Source organism: Bufo gargarizans, chromosome 2, assembly GCF_014858855.1.
Source record: "Bufo gargarizans isolate SCDJY-AF-19 chromosome 2, ASM1485885v1, whole genome shotgun sequence".
Taxonomy (NCBI): Eukaryota; Metazoa; Chordata; class Amphibia; order Anura; family Bufonidae; genus Bufo; species Bufo gargarizans.
Window position 1 is genome coordinate 246,409,870 of NC_058081.1, and position 17,334 is coordinate 246,427,203.

The 17,334-nt window shown below is 43.8% G+C and overlaps 1 protein-coding gene across 2 annotated transcripts in view; it reads left to right on the forward strand.

Annotated features, from left to right (window-relative positions):
- BCAP29 (B cell receptor associated protein 29) overlaps window positions 1–17,334 on the forward strand; it is an 86,497-nt gene that overhangs the window by 7,060 nt on the left and 62,103 nt on the right. For both annotated transcript variants that reach the window (XM_044280200.1, XM_044280201.1), the window contains exon 2: window positions 4,037–4,144. In XM_044280200.1, coding sequence (XP_044136135.1) covers window positions 4,053–4,144 — 92 coding nt within the window. In that variant the 5' untranslated portion in view covers window positions 4,037–4,052. The remainder of the gene's footprint in view (window positions 1–4,036; window positions 4,145–17,334) is intronic.

Consider the following 17,334-nt stretch of genomic DNA (forward strand, 5'->3'; position numbering starts at 1 on the left):
TGACCCTAATGTACTTATATAGATCTGATTGCGATCAGTCTTGATCACTTACAGATACTATATAGTACTAGTGCTGATTAGCGACAGCGATGACGCTAATAAGTGAGTGTGGTGGGCTGGGCGCTAACTACCTAACAAGTAGCTAAGTAACTGGCTGTGATAAGGGACCCTTACAGGGGGGTGATCAGGGAGTCTATATGGGGTGATCAGGGGTTAATAAGTGACGGGGGGGGGGGGGGTGTAATGTGTGTGTGGTGTTTGGTGCTACTTACAGAGCTGCCTGTGTCCTCTGGTGGTCGATCCAAGCAAAAGGGACCACCAGAGGAGCAGGTAGCAGGTATATCAGACGCTATTTACAAAATAGCATCTGATATACCTCTTTGGATATTTTAAAAATCTACAGCCTGCCAGCCAATGATCAGCGCTGGCAGGCTGTAGTTCAACTTGTGAACTGCGCAATCCTGTGAGCGCGCGTTCACAGGAAATTTCGGGTCTCACGAGATGACGCCAATAGGCGTCGCTGAGACCTGAGAGCGCTGCCGCCTGGACGCCTATCGGTGTTAGTGTGACGGGAAGTGGTTAATGGCTCGTGCACACAAATGTATTTTTTTTCCGTGTCTGTTCTGTTTTTTTTTTTGTCGACTGTATGCGGAACCAGTCATTGGGTCCACAAAAAAGATGGAAGTTACTCTGTGTGCATTCCGTTTCCGTATGTCCATTCTGCAAAAAAACAGAACATGTCCTATTATTGTCTGCATTACGGACAAGGGTAGTACTGTTCTACAGTCCTGATCAAAAGTTTAAGACCACTTGAAAAATGGCAAAAAAAACATTTTTAGCATGGCTGGATCTTAACAAGGTTCCAAGTAGAGCTTCAACATGCAACAAGAAGAATCGGGAGTGAGACAAAACATTTTTTGAGCATTCAATTTAATGAAAACAACGAATAAACTGAAACAGGCTGTTTTTCAGCTGATCAAAAGTTTAGGACCACACCTCCCAAAAAAAAACTAAACCCCCAAAACAGAAATCCAACTTCCAAACATGAACTCAGTAATGAGTAGCTCCGCCGTTATTGTTGATCACTTCAAAAAAAAATTTCGGCATGCTTGATGCAAGCGTTTCCATGAGGTGAGTGGGAACATTTCTCCAAGTGGTGAAGACTGCCGCACGAAGGCCATCTACTGTCTGGAACTGTTGTCCATTTTTGTAAACTTCCCTTGCCATCCATCCCCAAAGGTTCTCAATTGGATTTAGATCAGGGGAACACGCAGGATGGGCCAAAAGAGTGATTTTATTCTCCTGGAAGAAGTTCCTTGTCCTGCGGGCATTGTGTACTGTAGCGTTGTCCTGTTGAAAAACCCAGTCGTTACCACACAGACGAGGGCCCTCAGTCATGAGGAATGCTCTCTGCAACATCTGGGCATAGCCAGCGGCCGTTTGACGCCCCTGCACTTCCTGAAGCTCCATTGTTCCACTGAAGGAAAAAGCACCCCAGATCCATTATGGCGCCCCCTCCACTGTGGCACGTAGAAAACATCTCAGGTGGGATCTGCTTGTCATGCCAGTAACGTTGGAAACCATCAGGACCATCAAGGTAAAAAATTTTGCTTATCAGAGAATAAAACTTTCTTCCACCTTTGAATGTCCCATGTTTGGTGCTCTCTTGCAAAGTCCAAACAAGCAGTTCTGTGGCGTTCAAGGAGAAGAGGTCTTTGAAGACGTTTTTTGTTTTTTAATCCCTTCAGTCTCGGATGCCGTCTGATGGTTATGGGGCTGCAGTCAGCACCAGTAAGGCCCCTTTCACACGAGCGAGTTTTCCGCGCGGGCACAATGCGTGACGTGAACGCATAGCACCCGCACTGAATCCTGACCCATTCATCGCAATGGGTCTGTGTATATGAGCGTTGTTTTTCACGCATCAGTTCTGCGTTGCGTGAAAATCGCAGCATGTTCTATATTCTGCATTTTTCACGCAGCCCTGGCCCCATAGAAGTGAATGGGGCTGCATGAAAAACGCATTGCATCCGCAAGCATGTGGTCCTAAACTTTTGATCAGCTGAAAAACAGCCTGTTTCAGTTTATTCGTTGTTTTCATTAAATTGAATGCTCAAAAAATGTTTGGTCTCACTCCCATTTCTTCTTGTTGCATGTTGAAGCTCTACTTGGAACCTTGTTAAGATCCAACAATGTAAAATATGATTTTTTGCCATTTTTCAAGTGGTCTTAAAATTTAGATCAGGACTGTATTAGGGGCTGGCTGTTCCGTTCCGCAAAATACAGAATGCACACGGATGTCACCCGTATTTTTTGCGAACCGCAAAATACATACAGTGGTGTGCATGAGCCCTTATGTTCTGATTCATGGGCCTTTTATTTTAAACCCAACCCCTGCAGATCACACATTTGACAGTAGTCAGCAGCCATTGCAGATGATCTTTTGCATTAGTTTTTCAAACAATGGTCGTCTGAAATTGCCCAAATTGTCTATTTTGGATAACTTTTATCTGTATGGGACCCTTAAAGGGGTATTCCAGCTTTTACATATTGCTGATCTATCCACCAGATATGTCATCAGTATCAGACTGGGGTTCAACACCCAGCACCCTCATGGTCAGCTGTGAATGGGAGATGAGCTGCACATCCACTGATTCACCTTCAGGCTCTGTCCATTGTTGTTTTGCCATGGTATGCCAGGTGTCAGCCATTCATTCAGCTGATATTGGTGACCTACACAGAGAAGAGATTATCAGCATTTAAAAATGTCTTAATTAAAAGGAAGGTTTGTACTGTATTCACATAATGTAAATTGAACAGCTCTGAACAATAAAAGAAGAGGCTGCCATGCATCCGCCCAGCTAATAGTTGGTGTTTGACTCCTCTCTTTTGTAATATATTGGTGCTATGGTCAAGTAGGAGTACCATATTACAATAGGTATGTTCAAATTAATGTGTGGAACCACTGTGTTAACCAACTGGTTTGTCTTTGGCTAAACCTAAGGGTGTTACGCTGGGTTCAGACCTGAGCGTACTTGAACGTACGCTCTGTATGCGCATTTGCAATCGCGCATACAGAGACAAGCGAACGCCCATTGTCGCGCGTTCCCGCTGAAGTCTATGTACGGGAATGCGTGACAAGACGCCCCAAAGAAGCTCCTGTACTTCTTGGGGCGTCGGGCGTTTTACAGCGCGATCGTATGCGCTGTAAAACGCTCAGGTGAGAACCATTCCCATAGGGAATCATTGGTTCTTGCCTGTTGAGCGTTTTACAGCGCGTAGGAACGCGCTGTAAAACGCTCAGGTCTGAACCCAGCCTTATCCTTGCTGTCCCCTGGTATTCACCCTTTAAGCCCTATACAGGGATCTGGACTTCGCTGCAGACAGGCCGCTACCTCTTGGGGCAGTCCCAGTGTAGTTGACTGCTGACCCACGGGGGTCAGAGACACTAGTGTGGGGTATCAAGGGAAACAGCTAAACTTGTAGTCAGTAACAGGCCGACGTCAGGGCAGGCAGACTTTGTGGAAATCTGTGAAACAAGTCCGATGATCAGGGCAGGTAGCTCAGGCTCAGTACAGTGATCAGACATTGGTCAGGTCAGACAGCAGAGAACCAGAATCCAGGCATCAAACAGAAGTTGGTACATGGGCAGACAAGATTATAGCACCTTTACAGATTTTAGCACGCTATTAAACCTGTTTCTCAGGCAGGGAGTGGACAAACAACACAGCATCTATAGCAGAGCTGATTAACACATCAGAAGCCACTGCACACGGAACCCAAGGAGGGTTAACCATTGCCATACTGCAGAATAAGGTGAGGTTCAATGAAGAATCTCTCCCAATAGACACACAGGCACCCAGTCCGGCTGCCATATCTCGGTGTGGAGGAGGAGCAGACTGGGCAGTAGGTGCCACGTAACAAGGTTCATCTAATGCTCAGAATAACTTTACAGGGTCTATAACTGTTCTGTCAATAAAAATGCAAATACAAATTCTATAGCATTTGAGCCTTTAACACCTCTGTTTCCTTTTTCTAGATTTCAAGGCCTTAATATGACGTTTCAGTGGACAGCAGTGGCATCGTTCCTGTATGCGGAAATTGGAGTAATTTTAATTCTTTGCATCCCATTTATTTCTCCATTGAGGTACTAATTGGGTTCATGTTACTGTGTTGTGTCCATTTTGTTTCCTTGCACAAGGTGTTAGCTTGTTCTGCCATCTTCTTCCCATACAGCAAATAACTTCGCTATTCCAAATGATGGAATATCATTTCACCAGCTGCTTAGGATATTTTTGCACCAGCATAAAGCTGCAAATATGCAACACAGGGTTTCCAAACTTCCAAATGTGGCTTCTCATTCATAACAAATTTGTCTTGAACTCCATGTTTGCTTATATAAGCTACATTTAGATATTGATGCAGTATTTTTAGTATTATGGCTGTTTTTTCACATTTATTTTTAATGATTTACGTACTTGAAAGCCAGATGGAATCTAATCCTGGGACACCCTGTATTGAGATTTCGTTTTTTATTTCACATATCATCCTATAAATACCACTGAAAAAAATAGAAGTTGTTTTAAAAGCTTACTTCTTCCTTAAAGGGAGTCTGTCACCTCCATATGGCCATATACAGTGCTTACATGGCTCTGTAGCACACCTATACAGGATTGTAATGGTACCTTTGTCTTTGTCTTTAGACTTGCACTAGCAGGAAAAACGAAGTTTAATTCATATGCAAATGAGCACTCGCAAGTGCCCAGGGGCGGCGCTCAGTGTGTAGGTGCCCAGGCTGCTCTGCCTTTTTTTCACTTTACTCTTCCCCAGCCTCTTCCTTTGCCCACCCTCCAAGTACATTACATCATAGCTAGGTCCGGCCAAGATCCCACGCACCTACACACTGAACGCCACCCCTGGGCACTTGCGAGTTCTCATTTGCATATGAATTAAACTTCGTTTTTCCTGCTGGTGCAAATCTAAAGACAAAGGTACCATTACAATCCTGTATAGGTGTGCTACAGAGCCATGTAAGCACTGTATATGGCCATATGGAGGTGACAGACTCCCTTTAAAGGGAACCTGTCACCTCCAAAAACCATCCCAAGCCGGCAGCAGTACCTGTGAGTAGCCAGCAGTGTGTTTGTAACGATCATTTTCTTCCTACAGGCAGATGAAGCAAAAGCTGTAAAACCGATCTTTAATCCCCTGGCGGCGCGCTTCTCTAGTTGGGCTTAAAGTCATGGGGGCAGCGGTCTCCTTGCTTCAAGTCACGGTAACCACACCCCCTTTGCTGTGACTGACAGCCGGCAGTTTGGCAAAGCCAGCTGAACTGTTGTGCATAAGCGCTGTCAATCACAGCGAAGGGGCAGGGAAGGGGGCGTGGTTAGGGGATTAATGATTGTTTTTACTGCTTTTGCTTCATTTTCCTGCAGGAAGAAAATGATCATTACAAACACGCTGCTGGCTACTCTCAGGTACTGCTGCCGGCTTGGGATGTTTTTTAGAGGTGACAGGTTCCCTTTAAGGAAAAGTATGAATCACAAGATGAAATTTTACTGACTATACTTCAGGAGCCAAGTAATCTAGTATCATGGGAAGTTAAATCTTAGGTTTTGAACTGGTGGTACATTGCAGTGTAAGTAAGTGTAAGGCCACATGCACATGGCTTGTGCAGCCGTTCCGGTCCCCAATGCACAGGTAACGTCTGTGCGGCAGCTGGGAGGGATCGAGACCCATTCAACTTAAATGGGTCCATGATCCGTTCACACCACAAAAAATTAGAACATGTTCAAGTGAATGGGTCCCCATCCGTGATGCTGGGAGCATACAGCCTATGCCCGCACATTGCGGACCACAGCAATACGGCCGAAGCCGGGCAACGGCCGTGTGCATGAGGCCTAAGAGATCCATTCAGGATGCATCAGGATGTCTTCCATTCCGGCAACATTCCGTTTTGAGAGCGGACACAAAACCGCTGCAAGCTGCGGTTTTGTGTTCGGTCATAAAAACTTAAAATAAACCAGATTCTGCACTGAAAACAATGTAAGGGCTCATGCACAGGACTGTATGGCGTTTTGCGGGCTGTTTTTATCGGATCCGTTTTTTTATTTTTTGTTTCAGTAGTGTTTCCGGTTCAGTTCCGCTTTTCCATTCGTTTTTCCGTATGGCATATACAGTATACAGTAATTACATAGGAAAAATTGGGCTGATTTGGGGTTTTGGGTTGATTTCACACAACCGCATCCTAACGGAACGGATGCATCCTGATGTGCAAAATCAAAATGGATCAGTTTAATTCCGGTATTGAGATCCTCTGCTGGATCTCAATAACGGAATTAACAACACAAGTGTGAAAGTAGGCTAATTAAGTTATCAGAGAAACAACTAACTAAAGTAGCATTGGAGTCTTTGATTTATCTTCTCCATACGCCAGAAAGCCGGCATAAAAAACCCAACGTTACAGTTGACGACTTTTTTTAAATGGTACTTTTCACAAAAATGTTTGCTTAAGTGCTGTGTGTACTTCAGCGTCTGTACTTTCTGAAGGGGCAGTGGCATGAACAGCGGCACATTAATGTAGTTTATACCAGCATTCTGCAGTAAATGATTAATGAAATCTACGTATGAGCTGATATTGGAATGGCAGCGGGGCAGCAGTAGAGAAATCTACTGTAGTACTCATGTGAAATTTCTGTAGCAGGCAGGCTTGGCGGCAGCGCAACGTCGCTCATTACATCCCGCGCCTGCTCCTCCTACTTTTTGAATGAAGCTGGTGGAGCAGGTGCGTGATGTAGTGAGTGACGTTACGCTGCTGCCTGGACTGCCTGCTACGGGAGTTTCAAGTGAGTACTACAATGGATTTCTCTACTGCTGCAAAGAATTGCTATAGTTTAACAACGCCCATGCCTACACGTTAGATATGAATACTACAGTGAGCGGGTCCGGTGTAATAGAATATTGTGACTGCATCGGGCCCCGCTGCCATTCTAATATGAGTTGCCGGCCCCCAGCCCCTCCTCCCTCCCCACTGATACATTATGGTCGGCAATGTATCCGTGTTAAAGGGAAGCATTCGCCCCATAAGACGCACTGCCATTTAATAGAAAAATGCATCTTATAGGGGGAAAAATACGGTAGCTACGCAAAAAAACAAGCCCTCATACAGCTCAGTAGACCGAAATATAAAAAAGTTATGGCTGTCAGAATATGGCAATGATAAGAAAATGTAGATTTTATTTTTTAAAAGGTTTTTGTTTTTTTTAAAGTAGTAAAATATAAATATACAAGTTTCATATCGCCACATTCGTATTGAGCTGCAGTATAAGGATGTCAGGTCATTTTTAGCACACGGTGAACGCTGCGATGTCAAAACCCCCAAAACCTTGGCAGAATTCAATTTTTTTATTTTTATTTTCCAATTTTTTCACACACAGAATTTGTTTCCCTTTTTCCAATGTGAGATATGGTAAATTAAATGGTGGCAAAAAATGCATCTTGTCCCGCAAAAGAAAGCCCTCATATAGCTATGTGAATGGAAAAATTTAAAAAGTTATGGTTATTGGAAGGTGGCAAGGGAAAATGCAAGAATGAAAATAGCCCTTGTTTTGCCATCAGAGACAATGGGGGCATATCGCTAGGATATGCCCCCATTGACTGATATGTGTGGGTCCCACCTCTGGGACCAGCACCTACATGGAGAACGGAGTGGGGAAAGTAGCATGCGCAGTGTGCCCTCCATTCATCTCTATAGGGCCGCCAAAATGAATGGGAGCGGGGACCGGGCATGTGCGGTGCGCTCCCATTCACTTGTATGGTGGTGGTGGCCTCCAGCCACAACTCTCCCCGCTCCGTTCTTTGTGACCCACACCTTTAAGACAATGGGGGCATATCCTAGTGATATGCACCGATTGACTATGATGGGAATGCCCCTTTAACCACTTCAGCCTCCCCTAGCTTAAACCCCCTTAATGACCAGACCACTTTTTACAATTCTGCACTACACTACTTTCACGGTTTATTGCTCGGTCATACAGCTTACCACCCAAATGAATTTTACCTCCTTTTCTTCTCACTAATAGAGCTTTCATTTGGTGGTATTTCATTGCTGCTGACATTTTTACTTTTTTTGTTATTAATCGAAATTGACAGAAATTCATGCAAGAAAATGACATTTTTCACTTTTTGTTGTAAAATTTGTCAAATAAAACTACATTTTTATATACATTTTTCTCTAAATTTATTGTTCTACATGTCTTTGTTAAACCAAAAAAATGCAATAAGTGTATATTTATTGGTTTGCGCAAAAGTTATAGCGTTTATAAACTATGGTACAAAAATGTGAATTTCCTCATTTTGAAGCAGCTCTGACTTTCTGAGCACCTGTCATGTTTCCTGAGGTTCTACAATGCCCAGACAGTAGAAACACCCCACAAATGACCCCATTTCGGAAAGTAGACACCCTAAGGTATTCGCTGATGGGCATAGTGAGCATAGTGAGTTCATGGAAGTTTTTTTTTTTTTGTCACAATTTAGCGGAAAATGTTTGTAAGAAAAAAATGCAAAAAAAAAACAAAACTGTCCACTAACTTGTGACAAAAAATAAAATTTTACATGAACTCTCCATACCCCTCACGAAACACCTTGGTGTGTCTTATTTCCAAAATGGGGTCACTTGTGGGGGTATTTATACTGCCCTGGCATTTTAGGGGACCTAAAGCGTGAGAAGTAGTTTGGAATCCAAATGCGTAAAAAATGCCCTGTGAAATCCTAAAGGTGCTCTTTAGAATTTGGGCCCCTTTGCGCACCTAGGCTGCAAAAAGTGTCACACATGTGGTATCGCCGTACTCAGAAGAAGTAGGGCAATGTGTTTTGGAGTGTATTTTTACATATACCCATGCTGGGTGAGAGAAATATCTTTGTAAAAGACAACTTTTCCCATTTTTTTTTTTTTTTATACAAAGTTGTCATCTTACAGAGAGATTTCTCTCACCCAGCATGGGTATATGTAAATATACACCCCAAAACACATTGCCCTACTTCTCCTGAGTATGGCGATACCCCATGTGTGACACTTTTTTGCAGCCTAGGTGCGCAAAGGGGCCCAAATTCCAATGAGTACCTTTTAGGCATTTGGATTCCAGACTTTAGAAAGAAGACACCCCAAGGTATTCCGTGAGGGGCATGGCGAGTTCATAGAAGATTTTTTTTTTGGCACAAGTTAGCGGAAATTGATTTATTCATTTTTTTCTCACAAAGTCTGCCTTTCCGCTAACTTGTGACAAAAAGTTCAATCTTTCATGGACTCAATATGTCCCTCAGCGAATACCTTGGGGTGTCTTCTTTCCAAAATGGGGTCATTTGTGGGGTGTTTGTACTGCCCTGGCATTTGAGGGTCTCTGCAATCATTACATGTATGGCCAGCATTAGGAGTTTCTGCTATTCTCCTTAGGCCGAATGCACACGGCCGTATTTCACGGCAGTGAGCGGTCCGTGGTAACACGGCCTGGATTCCGGCAGCGAGCAGGAGCGCACGGCGTCACTGGCGAGTTCCTAGAATATATTTGATTTTTTTTGCCACAAGTTAGCGGAAAATGATTGTGTAAGAGAAAAAAAAAAAAAACATTTTCTGCTAACTTGTGCCAAAAAAAATATATATATTCTAGGAACTCGCCATGCCCCTCACGGAATACCTTGGGGTGTCTTCTTTCCAAAATGGGTTCACTTGTGGGGTATTTATACTCCCCTGGCATTTTAGGGGCCCTAAAGCGTGAGAAGAAGTCTGGAATATAAATGTCTAAAAAAATGTGCGCATTTGGATTCCGTGAAGGGTATGGTGAGTTCATGTGAGATTTTATTTTTTGTCATGTTAGTGGAATATGAGAATAAAAACAATTTCCACTAACTTGTGCCAAAAAAAAAAAAATCTTCTATGAACTCGCCATGCCCCTCAAAAGTGATCTTTATAGCGCCGCAGCTATTTTACGGTGTGTTTGCAGTGATCAGAAAAAAAAAATATTCTGTCGGGGCGGACTGAAGAGCCTATAGAACATTTCCTATTCTTGTCCGCAATTGCGGACAAGAAAAGGCATTTTCTATATAGTTCTGGCACTGTGCGGATCTGCAAAATGCGGAAAGCACATTGCCGGTGTCCGTGTTTTGCAGATCCGCGGTGTCCTCGGATCCGCAAAACACATACGGACGTCTGAATGGAGCCTTACAGGGGGGTGATCAGGTGTTAATAAGCGACAGGGGGGGTGTAGTGTAATGTGGTGCTTGGTGCTACTTATTACAGAGCTGCCTGTGTCCTCTGGTGGTCGATCCAAGCAAAAGGGATAAAACAGCGTCTGATATACCTTTCGAAGGGTTAAAAAAAAATCACATCTACAGCCTGCCAGCGAATGATCGCCGCTGGCAGGCTGTACATCAACTAGTTTACCTTCCGATCCTGTGAGCGCGCGTTCACAGGAAATCTCGTGTCTTGCGAGATGACGCGCCGGCGTGTCAACAAAGAATTACCCGGCCGCCCGCAGGACGCATCCCTGCGTTAGGCGGTCGGGAGCTGGTTAAAGGGAACCTGTCACCGGGATTTTGTGTATAGAGCTGAGGACATGGGTTGCTAGATGGCCGCTAGCACATCCGCAATACCCAGTCCCCATAGCTCTGTGTGCATTTATTGTGTATAAAAAACGATTTGATACATATGCAAATTAACCTGCGAGGAGTCCTGTATGTGAGAGGAGTCAGGGACAGGACTCATCTCCGGTTAATTTGCATATGTATCAAATCGTGTTTTTTTTACACAATAAAAGCACACAGAGCTATGGGGACTGGCTATTGCTGATGTGCTAGCGGCCATCTAGCAACCCATGTCCTCAGCTCTATACACAAAATCCCGGTGACAGGTTCCCTTTAAGTGGTTAAAGTGAATTTCTACCTTTTTTTTTATTTATCATTCCTCTTACAAGTTTAAAGTTCTGTTCTAACTTATTTCACATTATATACATACAGCAGTCAAAGCTTTGTTTTGTGATACAGAGCTCCAAATCCTCTGCAACAACATGTATAAGATAATGCTATGGCTACCTGCAGCTGCCACTAGAAGGAACATGTGAGCCTACTGCATACTATCTTGTGAGAGACAGACACGGCCTGTAGTAGCTTGCTGGATCCTGCAGGTGGCACTGCAGTATATACAGTCTTGAACTTTTGAGCATCACCAGCCCACACGCAAGCTATGTCACATTCACTTATTTCTTATTGACCTCTGTGACAGATCATTTTTGTAACTCAAAACTATTCTAATTAAATTTTTATGGCATTTCCAAATAAGCAACAATAGGTATCATCACCCCTCCACCTTCACCAACATTCTGTAAATAAAGAAGACCTCACATGTCCAGTGAGATGATGGTGTCAGGAGATCTGGTGTCAGAATAAACAGTCTTTTCCAGGGGTTCAGTATTGATGACCTATCTGACATTGTAAACACTACTGGCTCTCTACACTGTGCTCCAAATGATTATCCAAATTGGATTTAAGTGTCAGAAAAATGTAATTATTTTGCTTTTCAATTGTACTCGTGGATGGAATTATACTCAGTTCTCTTTGGATCACTGAAATCGGTCTCAAACACCTGTGATAATTAGGCCTCCTACACACAAACGTGTGATGCCCGTTGCCGTATTGCGGACCACATTTGTGGATCCGCAATACACTGGCGCGGTTCCGTGGGCATTCTGCATCACGGATGCGGACCCATTCACTTCAGTGGGTCCGCAAATCCGGAGATGCGGAATGGTGCGGAACGGAATCCTATGGAAGCACTACGGAGTGCTTCCATGGGGTTTTTTCCTGTACTTGCGTTCTGCAAAAAGATAGAACATGTTCTATCTTTTTGCAGAACGGGCGGATCACGGACCCGTTAAAGTGAATGGGTCCGCCATCCGCTGCGGCTGCACCTCAGTCGGTGTTCATGCATTGCAGCACGGCCAGGGGGCGCACATGTTCGTGTGCAAGAGGCCTTAGGATAATCCCATGCCGGACAGAAAAATGCAGATTGCAGCGTTTTTTTGTCCGGTATGGGAACGCAACCGAACGGAACAGTGTGCATTCCGTTCTGTTCAGTTTTGTCCCCATTGACAATAAATGGGGACAAAACTGAAGCGTTTTCCTCCGGTATTGATATCCTATGAAGGATCTAATAACTAGAAAGGAAAAACGCAGATGTGAAAGTAGCCTTAGTTTTCCAGGTGAGCCCAATTAAAGGAAAACTACTCAAGAAGGACAGTCTACATAATTCGGCAGGCCATAGGATTCAAGCAAAATGAGAAAAAAAAAAGGATCTGTCTATTGATGTGTTAAGTAGTGCAATGCCTTGGACAAGGTATGAAAACATTAGATATTTCACGAGAACTTAAAGTTTAATTGCAGTTTTATTTTTATTTGTGTAATGTACAGGTGCAGTGATGCTGTCCATTTTTGTAATATACTTTAATTACTGAAATCATACATTTCTATTAGAAAAATTGCTCTAAAGTGGCCCATTTTGAGCCTTAGCAACGCTCCTCTGCCTTCTGTTTACATAACAGTGGAGACACGCTCCACACTGACTGACTGTGCTATGTAAACAGAAGACAGAGGAGCGTTGCCAAGGCTCAAAATGGGCCACTTTAGAGCAATTTTGCTAATAGAAATGTATGATTTCAGTAATTAAAGTATATTACAAAAATGGTCAGTATCACTGCCCCTATACATCACACAAATAAAAATAGAAAGGCAGTTAGACTTTAACTGTGATCACAGTACTTGTGAAGAGATTTGTGGCTGATTCGGAGCACAGAGGGGTTTGTGCATATAACGGTATAATGGGGAAGGTTTCTGCCAGACAAGTTCATCGGATTTAGGGTGCATTCACAAGACCGTATGAATGGGTCCACATTCATTTCAATTCTTAATGCTGCAAATTCAACAAATTACATTTTCAGTTCTTTACAATGTTTAAAATGTTTTGAAACTCTGTTGTGCATAATAACAGAACAGTAGTAACTATACCTAACTGTACTGTATCAGCACTTCTTACCTCTCTGAGGTCTCCCTGTGGTATTAACTTTTCTGCAGGTCCATATTTCTCTTAATTTCAGATCGCTTCTGTATTTCATTAACACATGCTGTCCCTTCTGTAGTCAGACGTCTCGATCTCTTTTCTGCTCATGCGGGACAAAACTATGATCGTCCGGGTGACAATAGATATGATGCTGTTTCGTTATAGCCATCTCATATACATATATATATATATATATATATATATATATACATACACACTCTAAGGTTTCGGGTATGGATACTTTTAGCCCGGTATCGATACAATACCGCGATTTGTCTTTTATTGATACTAGGCTGTGCTACAGCACAGCCCAGTATCAGAGAATATAGATCACGCTGCCCTCAGCAGCACAGGGAAGAAGGCTGTGGCCACTGCACCACCAATAATAACGAACGTTTAATACATTACAAATGCGGGCGGCGGCAGAAACACATTGCCGGAACCCTGTCTCTGACAGGGCGCTGCGATCTACGGCAGTTAAAGAGGACCTTTCACCGATTATGACACTGTGAACTAAGAATACAGACATGTAGAGCAGCGGCCGGGGATCTCACTGCACTTACTATTATCCCCGGGCGCCGCTCCATTCTCCCGCTATGCCCTCCGGTATCTCTGGCCACTAAGTTATAGTAGGCGGAGATTTAAGTCACTAAGTTATGGTAGGCGGAGTCTGCCCTTGTTCTGCTCTAGCGCTGGCCAATCGCAGCGCAGAGCTCACAGCCTGGGAGGTTATTTTCTCCCAGGCTGTGAGCTCTGCAATGCGATTGGCCAGCACTTCAGCAGAACAAGGGCAGACTCCGCCTACCATAACTTTGTGAGCGGAGATACCGGAGGGCATAGCAGGAGAACGGAGCAGCGCCCAGGGATAATAGTAGGTGCAGTGAGATCCCCGGGCGCCGCTCTCCATGTCTGTATTCTTAGTTCACAGTGTCATAATCGGTGAAAGGTCCTCTTTAACCACTTCAGCCCTGCTAGCTGAAACCCCCTTCATGACCAGGCCACTTTTTACACTTCTGCACTACACTACTTTCACAGTTTATCACTCGGTCATGCAACTTACCACCCAAATGAATTTTACCTCCTTTTCTTCTCACTAATAGAGCTTTCATTTGGTGGTATTTTATTGCTGCTGACATTTTTACTTTTTTTGTTATTGATCAAAATGTAACGATTTTTTTGCAAAAAAATGACATTTTTCACTTTCAGCTGTAAAATTTTGCAAAAAAAACGACATCCATATATACATTTTTCGCCAAATTTATTGTTCTACATGTCTTTGATAAAAAAAAAAATGTTTGGGCAAAAAAAATGGTTTGGGTAAAAGTTATAGCGTTTACACACTATGGTACAAAAATGTGAATTTCTGCTTTTTGAAACAGCTCTGACTTTCTGAGCACCTGTCATGATTCCTGAGGTTCTACAATGCCCAAACAGTAGAAAACCCCCACAAATGACCCCATTTCAGAAAGTAGACACCCTAAGGTATTCGCTGATGGGCATAGTGAGTTCATAGAACTTTTTATTTTTTGTCACAAGTTAGCGGAAAATGATGATTTATTTATTTATTTTTTTCCTTACAAAGTCTCATATTCCACTAACTTGCGACAAAAAATTAAAAATTCTAGGAACTCGCCATGCCCTTCACGGAATACCTTGGGGTGTCGTCTTTCCAAAATGGGGTCACTTGTGGCGTAGTTATACTGCCCTGGCAATTTAGGGGCCCAAATGTGTGAGAAGTACTTTGCAATCAAAATGTGTAAAAAATGGCCTGCGAAATCCGAAAGGTGCACTTTGGAATATGTGCCCCTTTGCCCACCTTGGCTGCAAAAAAGTGTCACACATCTGGTATCGCCGTACTCAGGAGAAGTTGGGGAATGTGTTTTGGGGTGTCATTTTACATATACCCATGCTGGGTGAGAGAAATATCTTGGCAAAAGACAACTTTTCCCATTTTTTTTATACAAAGTTGGCATTTGACCAAGATATTTGGATATCCTGAGTAAGGCGATACCAGATGTGTGACACTTTTGCGCATCTAGGCTGCAAAAGTGCCCAAATTCCTTTTAGGAGAGCATTTTTAGACATTTGGATCCCAGACTTCTTCTCACGCTTTAGGGCCCCTAAAAAGCCAGGGCAGTATAAATACCCCACATGTGACCCCACTTTGGAAAGAAGACACCCCAAGGTATTCAATGAGGGGCATGGCGAGTTCATAGAAATGTATTTTTTTGGCATAAGTTAGCGGAAATTGATTTTTTTTTTGTTTTTTCTCACAAAGTCTCACTTTCTGCTAACTTAGCACAAAAATTTAAATCTTTCATGGACTCAATATGCCCCTCAGCGAATACCTTGGGGTGTCTTCTTTCCAAAATGGGGTCAGTTGTGGGGTGTTTGTACTGCCCTGGCATTTGAGGGTCTCCGCAATCATTACATGTATGGCCAGCATTAGGAGTTTCTGCTATTTTCCTTATATTGAGCATACAGGTAATGAGATTATTATTTTTTTCGTTCAGCCTCTGGCCTGAAAGAAAAAAATGAACGGCACAGATTTCTTCATTCGCATCGATCAATGTGGATGAAAAAATCTCTGCCCAAAAAAAAAAAAAAAGGAGGGGAAAGGCGTCTGCCAGGACATAGGAGGTCCGCCCAACATCCATACCCACTTAGCTCGTATGCCCTGGCAAACCAGATTTCTCCATTCACATCAATCGATGTGGATGAATAAATCATTGCCGGGATTTTTTTTTTTTTTAACATACAAAGTGTTTGCCAATGCATAGGAACGCCGCCTCCTCCTCAGCTCGTATGCCTCGGCAAACGTATCTGTTACTGCAGAGTAGAAATCTCGTCTTGCAGCGCCGCATACACCGACTTGCGTGTAATCTGACAGCAGCGCAATGCTTCTGTCAGAATGCACATCAGTGCTGCAGCTAGTCGATCGGTTGGTCCACCTGGAAGGTAAAAAAAAAGAAAAAACCAGGCCGCAACGCAATAATTTTATTAACTTTGGAACAGAACATATAAACTTTAACTTTTTGAACTAAACATTAACCTGTTTGCTTACTGTTTTTTTTTTTTTACCTTTATAGAACAAACCTCTCCTTCCCCATGGGTCAATGTGCAAAGCGCAAATCGCCCAAAGATGTGGCGAAGTGCGTTATGCACTTTGTCCCAGGTGAAAGGAGACGTTTGCAGCAGCTGTGTGAGTGAATGGGCCCTAATAGCCCTGTGTGCCTGTCCTGGTGAGATGATCCCTATGCTAGGTGTACCTGTGTGTGGTACTTCCGGAAACACTCCCCTAAGCATAGGGCAGGGTAGTCAGGACAGAAATAGCGGGTGTCACGCCGTATTCCACTCCTGCTACAGACACAACATCTTTTTCGGGGTGACGGTTGGGTTGAGGTACCGGCAACGACATTGGGGAAATGTCGCTCGTGTAGACGGCTAACTACACTGGTGGATGGGGCCACGGAACCTCCTGGGTACAGGAGGTTCTCGATGATCTCTTCCTGAAATTTGAGGAAGGATCCAGTTCTCCCAGCCTTACTGTAGAGAAACTATTATACAGAGCCAATTGAATTAAATATACAGACACCTTCTTATACCAGCGTCTGGTTCTGCGGGAAACTAAATACGGAGACAACATCTGGTCATTGAAGTCCACCCCTCCCATGTGAAGGTTATAGTCGTGGACTGAGAGGGGCTTTTCAATGACACGGGTTGCTCGCTCAATTTGTATTGTCGTGTCTGCGTGAATGGAGGAGAGCATGTAAACGTCACGCTTGTCTCTCCATTTCACCGCGAGCAGTTCTTCGTTACACAGTGCGGCCCTCTGCCCCCTTGCAAGACTGGTGCTAACGAGCCGTTGGTGGAAGCCCGCGCGACTAGTTCGCGCGGTACCACAGGCGCCAATCCGTTCTAGAAACAAATGCCTAAAGAGGGCCACACTTGTGTAGAAATTGTCCACATAAAGATGGTACCCCTTGCCGAATAAGGGTGACACCAAGTCCCAGACTGTCTTCCCACTGCTCCCCAGGTAGTCAGGGCAACCGACCGGCTCCAGGGTCTGATCTTTTCCCTCATAGACACGAAATTTGTGGGTATAGCCCGTGGCCCTTTCACAGAGCTTATACAATTTGACCCCATAAAATGTATCAGGGACTCGTCTACGCAGATGTTTTGCTCTGGGGTATACATATCTGCAAATTTCAGGTTGAAATGGTCTGAGGGGC